Source organism: Podarcis gaigeae (genome assembly GCF_964106915.1).
Source record: "Podarcis gaigeae genome assembly, chromosome: 5".
Classification (NCBI taxonomy): domain Eukaryota; kingdom Metazoa; phylum Chordata; class Lepidosauria; order Squamata; family Lacertidae; genus Podarcis; species Podarcis gaigeae.
In genome coordinates, this window is record NC_139681.1 from 47,704,914 (window position 1) to 47,713,723 (window position 8,810).

Sequence of the window (8,810 nt, forward strand, 5' to 3'; positions counted from 1 at the left end):
ATATAAATAAATAAATAATGGAACTGAAGAAATTAGAACCTGAGACTAATACTAGTATATGCAACTTACAAATCTATAGCACGAGGTTGTATAGTAAGTAATAAATGAATTGGGAAGAGTGAATAAATCCCAAGGCGCAAACAAATCTAATACCATCAGTATTCTTATATGGCAATTTGAAATTAACAAATTTCAAATTCACAGCACTCTCTCTGACAGTGAACTCAAGTGGTAAGTGCTGACAGAAATTAAACCAAAGCATGAGGAGGACAACCAAGATGTGGAGAAGTACAACAAACTTAAAAAAAAAAACATAACAAGCACCTCCCCCCACAAGAGCCCAGTGAAGATTGAATATACTCTGTAGCCTCTGAATATACTCTGTAGCTACGAAATGTTGAACGTTAGGTAAAAAATAATAATAAGAGAATTGGACGATAGGAATGAAATATCTTGATTGAAAATAATGGCTCACTGGAACATTGAACATGAACACTTCTGTCAAGAGGTGTGGTTAGATAGCAATACACTTGTTATTTCTTACAACTGAAACAGCATTATGAAAACAAATGTAATTACTGCCTAAACATGATAGGGTTGCTGTTTGATTATTTTCTCTTACCTGATTTTTACATTAAACACGTTACAATGTTTCAAAGATATGTGTTATTAACTTACCTTGACAACATTAGCTTTGTGCCTTTCCAAAACCTGTAGGGTCTGGGCAGTCTTGGAATCAATAACCAGAACGAGAGAATGGCATCCATATGCAATCAACCCTTGCCAGCCCCTAGAAAATAGTAATCATACTGTCAGACACAGAAACATAATTCTGGTAAGCCGTAGAATAAAAACAAAGCCAAAATATATGAAATGCATGATTAAACTACACTGCTTGGAGACTGGTGTTAAGTGGTATATAAATTATGGAAATAAATTAGATCCAAAGTTATAGTCACTGAATGTCTCAAAACATCCTCCACTCCAAAAAAAAAGGGGGAAGTGAAAGCAGCTCTAGCTGAATCACTAGAGAACTGAAAGAATCTTTTGGCAACCACTCCTACGCATAAAAAGAACCCCCAAATTGTTGTATTTACTAACTGCAGGAGATTTTCCCTTCAGTTTTCCAGTGAAGGCACGTCTTGTGCTTTTATTTCTACCCTACCCTAAATCCCTCCGCTCGTGACATCTTAAGTGTTTTACAAACAGCTTTCATTTCTGCTTAATAAGGACAGGCTGCAACAAAACACACCTCTCCTGTATGGGTCTCTACAGCCACAGCAAGCACTGTAACACCCCCAACGGTTTGACTTTACCCCCAAAGGTGCACTCTTCTGTTGTCTCCCGAGACAGAAAGATGCCAACCAAACCAGTTCGAGTTTCTTCATCCTATACTTAATTGAAATCAACCCAATTGCCAAAGCTCACACACCCATGATGCTGCCCGCTCCCATAATCAAGCACTACACCTGTCATCCTTTTCTTAACCCACACATGGCTGGCACCCGTCTGTCTTGGGGGACCTTGGAAAGAGCGTGCCTTTGGTGGAGAAGTCAAACAGTTACATATTATGTCAGCCCACACATGTTCCAAACAGTGCTTTTTTCTGGGGGGACACATACCACTAACCATTTTGTGAATCTAAGTTTAGCCTCATTGAGAAGTGGTATTTCAATATCAGCAGGAAAATGAGAGTACCCCTAAACATTTTTTTTTGGGGGGGAAGCACTGGTTCCATCCATAAACACACACACACAGTGCTTTTTTTAAAAAAATGTTTAGGGGTACAGTGGTACCTCGGGTTAAGAACTTATTTCATTCTGGAGGTCCGTTCTTAACCTGAAACTGTTCTTAATCGGAAGCACCACTTTAGCTAATGGGGCCTCCCCCCGCCCCCGCCGCACGATTTTTGTTTTTCTCACTCTGAAGCAAAGTTCTTAACCCGAGGTAATATTTCTGGGTTAGCAGAGTCTGTACCCTGAAGCGCCTGTAACCTGAGGTACCACTGTACTCCTAATTTGTCTCAAGAAAATCACCATTTTATAGTTCAAATCGGGAAAAATAAAAACAGTACAGTAAATAGACAAAAGCACAAAGATTCACAAAATATTTACGGGAATGCTTACCCTGCGTACCCCCAGAAAAAAGCACTGTATACACACACACACACACACACACACACTCTTGCACCATAACCCCATACAGGCTTTAGCAATAGTTTGCATTATGTAGCTCTTCTTGAAGGCTCTATGAACTTCACTCAACTGCCATTAGCAGCTTGCAAGCCTCAGGGAAACAGTGGATCCTTGGCCCCTAAAATCCTCTCTCACATTAGGACCATAAGGCTGGTGGGTCTTAGGCGCCCCTCTCACGCCTATACACTGCGACCCTGTGCTCGCCTACTCCCGAGTAAGCCTCGCTGAAGTCTACGGGGCTCCAGCATGTGAGATGGGACAGCCACCTCTCTCTCCCTCTCTCTCCCTCTCTCTCTCGTAGCTCGCGCGGAGCTATAACGACCCTCTCTGTGTCCCCCGCTGGCCTGGGTGGCCTGTGCCCGCCTCCTCCCCGGTCCCTCGCCGCTTCCCCCACTCACCAGTCCGCCGCCCCTCGGTTCTGCGGGTTGAGCGCCCCGGTGAGGGTCCGGGCCGACAGCTTGATGTTGACCATGTAGGGCTGCATGGCTGTAAAGGGAACAAGGTGGGGGCGGACCGGTGGGCCAGAGCGGCCGACAGGTCAGGGAAAAGTACCTACGGAGAACTAAGGAAGGAAGCGATCTCCGTTAGATGGCGCACCACCAATCCATCTCCCCGACTGGTCCGGTGTACCCCCTCAGCTGAAGAAGATTGGTTCCGCCCCCAAATGATAGTTCAGTTTGGAGTTTGTGTTGGGGGCGAGGGGGTGGGAAAGGAAAGATTGGGCAGGGCTCCCGGCTGATTCTTTTCCGCGTACTAAGGCAACGGAAACTGCTGTTGCTTAACCCGCCTTCGTTCTCTTTTGAGCATGCTCAGGAGCCTTCATAGCAGACATTGCCTTTAGTTTCTGGCTTTAATCACGCGAACGGGATTTCTGACATTTATTATTTTACTGCCTTGCGATAGAGCGAGGAGGCAGGGATTGTTCAGAGGAACGAAGGAGATGTAACTAAATCTAGAGCAGGAAAATGCACGATATTCGTAATTCTAATTTATTTTGGGAGGGTTTTTTGTGTTTTTTTGGCGGAGGGCGGCGTGCCAATGATGCCAGAAGCAAAAGTATGTGTAGAAGAACTATGAATGTGACTACTTGGCACTCACAGAACCCTCCCTACCCTTCACCTAAGGCGAACAAGAGGTATTACCTGAATTCAAGGATACAGTATATAGCCAGACAAAAACAGTCAAGGAGGATGCAAAAAAGGGCTGGTGAAGGCTGCGGCTTAGAGACCAGTGTACCTGGGGGTGTGTGGCCTGGGGATAATCCCAAGGGCCAGATAGAGATGCATGATGGGCTGTATTTGGCCCCTAGTCCCGACATTTCTCTTTCCGAGTGTAAGGGTTCTCTGGAACACAGTTTGAAAACCAGAGGCTTGCTGCTAGTTGCCTTGAGGTTGAAAGAAACAAGACAAGGTTACAAGGATGAAAACTCCTTAAGAATAATTTCCTGCTTGGTAACTGGCAGCTTTTTACAGAAGATATCTATTTTTAAGCCTAACAAGCCTTGTGGGACTGAAAAGCATGTTATTTTGTACTTTCTCTGTGATTTGTCCTTCCCAAGTGGGCAGAGGCTGGCTTGGTGCTGTATTGAAGACAAAAGACGACCAGACAGCTAAGGAAGTAAGGAAGTTCCCTGGAAGCACAGATCAGAGAATGTTTCTCCTGCTGCTCTTTTACTCCTGGCTCTGCACCATTCATGCTTTCTATAATTACTTGAGGGTTTTGCTGTACTGGATAATGCCTTGTGTTGATAAGCTGTTTGCAAAGAGTGATTGCTATTTTCTCCTTTGTCTGGCTTGAATAGACTTGTGAGGTAGCAAGGTGACAGCAATTTTGTAGGATCTGGAGTTGTATAGGTTTTTGTGATACTGTATTGTAATAATTCAGAAATTTAATCCCCCGATGGGAAGAGACAAACACATTTTCCAAACAATGCTTTGAGAAACAATAGGATAATTCTGTTTCCCAGTCAGTGTGCTGTTATCATAGACACCACCAGATTGATACATCTGGTTTTCTGTGTCATTCTTGACACACAGCCTTTTTTGTGTAGGTTACACAACTTTCTGGGAAGATGCATCTTGCATACATATTGTGCAGGTTGACTTTCCTCCCCTGATGCCAACCCTAAAGCTATTAAGGTGGCCTTTCCCAGCCTTGATTCCCCATATGTTGTGGAATCACATGTTATTTATTATAAGGTGAGCAGAGTCTGAGAAGTGGATATTTTTCATTCCATTTTTAAAAAGACAGCTACAGTATAATATTTTGCTATGCCTAGATAGAAGAGGCAGATAGGATTTCAATCACGTATGAAGTCCTGCCATGTTGCAATTTCTTGCCACCCACAAGAGTTTTACACTTACTCCCCTCTAAAAGGGGGGGGGCTGTAACAAAGATAGGGCTTCTTGTCCCATTTCCCTGTAGGTACTGTGCAAAATTTATTGTGTGACTATCACTAGTAAAAAGTTTCTCCACAGCTGTCAATAGCTGTGGAACTTTAGTTACATTGAACATTGTACATTGAACAGCACCCACACATAAGATGCTGTGCAGCTGCTGATAAAATGGAAATATTGCAGTGTCTGATTCAGATAGCATTCACGCATTAAAATGCAATATGCTTTACTTGCATTTTCTACTACACTCCAACATAGTCAGGTTATGCATATGAGCAGCCAACTGACTGCCAATGTATTTGAAGCAATCAGTAGTCCAATGGCTACTTCAGAGCTGCCTGTATTTTGCTCTCATCCCATATAATCAAAGAGATCAGTGGTCTTGCTATGGGGCAGTGAAACACTCTGGCAATTTTTACCTTTTACCTAACCCATTTGTTTGCAGCCAAGATCTGTTCTGCCCAGATACATACCAGTTTCGGGGGGGGGGGGGGGGAATGGGCAAGGTATATCCTGATGAAGTGCAACCGAACATTTCGGGGTGCGGCACCAGAGCACAATCCTACAATTTCACATACAATGTCTATAATAAGGGGTACATTTTTACAAGATGCACCAGTGTTCAACAAACCTGCTTTTTAAAAAAAGTAATCAGTCTTTTTTCAGTAAGAAAGGTGATGGGAAATGCATTGGAAAATATGGTATAACTAGCCCTTGACTATGATGTAGGGCTCATCCAGACTTCCTTTTTTGCTGCATTTCTAGGCACAGATCTGTGCTTTAAAGCTCCATCTGATTGCTTTTTTTGGTGCCTGGTGCTTTCCCCACAAAAAGTCATTCTTTACTGCTGAATAGCAGCAAACTGCAGTCCTCAGAAAACCCAAATTGCTGTTTGTTCTGATCCAGTGTTAAAGAGTGTGTTTCCTTGGGGAACGTGGTGGGAGAAAAGAAAAAGAAAAGATCTCAGACATTGAATTTTAAAGTGCAGACCTGTCCCTGGAAAGTTCAGGACAAATGGTAAAGTGCCTTCGTTATATATCCTTAGGTGCCAGGCAAAAACATTCCTCTTCTCTCAGGTCTTTGGCTAATGAAACAATCTATGGCCTTTAAAAATGGGGAGGGGGGGTTGTGTTTGTTCATTATTACGTTATATATTTTTGTATTTTTGCATTTTTATATTGTAAACTGCCCTGTGGTCCTCAGATGAAGAACGGTATAGAAATGTAATTAAATAATAATTGTAAAAAATTACAAATCAGGAGGAGTGCTAAATAAACAGATTGTCTGGAAGTGCCCTGAGGCAGCAGTGCCTGTTCTGTCAGAAACTCCTCAAAGGTTGCCTTTGCTGATTCTCTCTTTTTTTTTTTGGAGCAAGCCAATTGATTTACAGCATTTTTAATTGAGTGTCACCTTGCAACACCAGCTTACGAGACTTTAAGCCTTAGAGTTTTAGGTGAGCTGCTGAGGAGTTTCATCAGGGGAGTGCAAAAATAGTAATTTACAGTAGCTGTTGACAGCAAGGTTAGAGCCAGTGTTATTGCCCTGGTAGATAACTACTACTCACCTCTCTGCAGTTATCAAAGATAATATCACTCCAGTGCCTTTGTGTGTTGTGACTGGCTACTCAGTGATTCAGGGCTATCTTCTGCTAGGTAAAGAGAGAGGCTGAAGGCAAAGGCAAGTGATAATTGAGAGGAGGTTGGATGCGTAGAGAAGTGATAATTGAGAGGGACGGTGGAGAAGGGGAAAATGCTGAATTGGAATTGCACTCCTATGAAGTTGTATCTGTTTGAGCACCTTGTTTGGTGGTATTAGCAAGATGCCCAGCACTATGAAGGACAAGGTGCTGTGTGTGACTATTGCAAGGACCTCAGATACGGGGAGAACATCCCTACATGCTCAGCACACACAGAGGCTGGGCCTCCCTGTGTAAGGAGAATCACAGATCACCAGCTAATTTTAAGATTTTTTCTTTTCTTAAACATTAATTTGAATGATGCCTGCAGAATCTCTAAGGGAAGGGCATTCCGCAAGATTTGGCTGCTAAGCCTGACGACTCAGTTTCGTGTTGACATCAGATGACCCTAGCCAACTTGGGAGACAACCAAAGATGCTCCTATAGATATTCTTCTCAGCGATTGGGGTGGGATAGAAAGCTTCAAGCAGTACTTAACTAAGCTGGTCTGAGCCCAAGTTGTTTAAGGCTTTGCAAACAAGAAAGTTGAACTTTGGTCGGTAGCCAAAAGGCAGTCATTGCAGATGTTTTAATAGTGGTGCCATATGTCAGCTACTTGCCCCTCTCAGCAGCCACTACATTCTGCACCAGCTGGAGCTTGTAGACCAGACCAAAGGGCAGTCTAGAGTGCATTGCAGTCAGCCAGCCTGGAGGATACCAGCACATTGACTACAGTGGCCAGGCTATCCCTGCCCAGGAATAGCTGTAGCTGGGGAAGCATGCAAGATTGATAGAAGGCATTGCTATCTGCAGAGGACACTTGAGTAAGCTGTATCCAGGAGCATCTTCAAGCTATAGAACAGGACATAGGACTCAGCCACCCACAGAGCCTCCATCTGATATTTCCTCTCTGACTCTATCCACTTGGGTTTGATGGGGGCAAGCCTGCAGAAGGCCTCTGGCCCAAGGCTCTTCATGGAGGAGCCTTGCTTGCTATTCCAACCTCTTCCTTGTCTCCACTAAGCTCCTTGGCACACACACACCCCTCACTTTTTGGTTGGTTTGGTCTCAGTGTCAACAAAAGTTTAGACTCTATCTCCCTAGACAGGGCTAAGGTAAAGGTAAAGGTACCCCTGCCCGTACGGGCCAGTCGTGTCCGACTCTAGGGTTGTGCACCCATCTCACTTAAGAGGCCGGGGGCCAGCGCTGTCCGGAGACACTTCCGGGTCACGTGGCCAGCGTGACGAAGCTTCTCTGGCAAGCCGGCACCAGCACAGCACACGGAAATGCCGTTTACCTTCTCGCTATAAAGCGGTACCTATTTATCTACTTGCACTTAGGGGTGCTTTCGAACTGCTAGGTGGGCAGGAGCTGGGACCGAAGACGGGAGCTCACCCCGCCGCGGGGATTCGAACCACCGACCATGCGATCGGCAAGCCCTAGGCGCTGAGGTTTTACCCACAGCGCCACCCGCGTCCCTATGAGACAGGGCTAAGGTGTCAGCAATAATGAACATTTAAAAGATTTACCTGCACCTGGCCAGCAGGGGGAGCAGAAACACCATATGTTACTATTGCTGAAAAGGAATGTAGAGGACAATATAATATTAACAAATGTAGAAATTTGAAGTGCCCCCACATTTCCCAGGTACCTGCCGAACACATAGTCGGAATATTCTATACCAGTGGTTCCCAATTAGGGGTTTGACTTACAAGTTTGGGATTCATGCCTCATCTTGCCCAACAGGGGAAATAGCTAAGCCAATTGCCACTATGATTAGAACGACACCTCACCGTCTGATGATTTAGTTTAGGGCTGGGCGATACTTTCTTTTCAACATCGTGATATATCAGCAGCTAAATATGCTGTTATATCACGATGACTGGAATTTATCTCGGCTGCTTCCTCCTGCCGTAGGGAAGCAAGAAGCAGCCGAGATACATAGCCCAGCTGTACACAGTGAGCGAGTCCCAGTGCCTCTCAGGCTCATGTACGAGTCGAGGAGTATCGGGGCTTCGCTGAACTCAGCTGGGAGGTGGAAGAGGCCTCCCCCCCCCCCCAGCTGAACGAGCCAACGGCAGACTCGGGACTCTGTTAACTGCTTGGCTGAGGAGAGCAGCAACCACTTGGCCCCTCTGTGGAGCAGTTTCATGGAGCCCCACACCCTGCCACCAGCTCATGCAAGCCGGTGGCAGCTCTATAAAACTGCTTGGCTGAGGCAAGGGCAGCTGCACACCCCTTAGCTGAGCAGTTTAAAGAAGCAGAGGGAGGAACAAGCTGTATCACGCCTCGTGGATGCAGCTTGCTTCTCCCTCTGCCGGTATGAGGGCAAAGTGGAATGGTGGCTTCACTCAGCAGTATATTGCTGGTGAAACTGCCACCACTCCTGAGTCCCTCTGCTATGAATTACTGCAGTGACGGATGGAAGCTATTTTCGCATTTTTAACTTTTTCAGTGAAGCATGCCATGAGTTAAGAGAGCCAGAAAAAAATAGTTCTTGGTATTTTTCCTATTGTGGCCTGTTCCCTGTTTGAATTTTAGAGT

The 8,810-nt window shown here is 45.0% G+C and overlaps 1 protein-coding gene and 1 long non-coding RNA gene across 2 annotated transcripts in view; one reads left to right on the forward strand and one right to left on the reverse strand.

Annotated features, from left to right (window-relative positions):
- Positions 1 to 2,970, reverse strand: part of WDR11 (WD repeat domain 11) — a 50,364-nt gene extending 47,394 nt beyond the window's left edge. Inside the window, exons 1-2 of the mRNA XM_083741204.1 lie at positions 2,594 to 2,970; positions 679 to 790 (exon numbers count right to left, since the gene is read on the reverse strand). Coding sequence (XP_083597330.1) covers positions 679 to 790; positions 2,594 to 2,679 — 198 coding nt within the window. The 5' untranslated portion in view covers positions 2,680 to 2,970. The remainder of the gene's footprint in view (positions 1 to 678; positions 791 to 2,593) is intronic.
- Positions 2,971 to 5,334: 2,364 nt separating this feature from the next.
- On the forward strand, positions 5,335 to 8,518 carry LOC310845833. The gene is made up of 3 exons (XR_014564988.1): positions 5,335 to 5,608; positions 6,598 to 7,381; positions 7,763 to 8,518. It is a non-coding gene; the product is annotated as an uncharacterized lncRNA (long non-coding RNA).
- Positions 8,519 to 8,810: the final 292 nt, after the last annotated feature.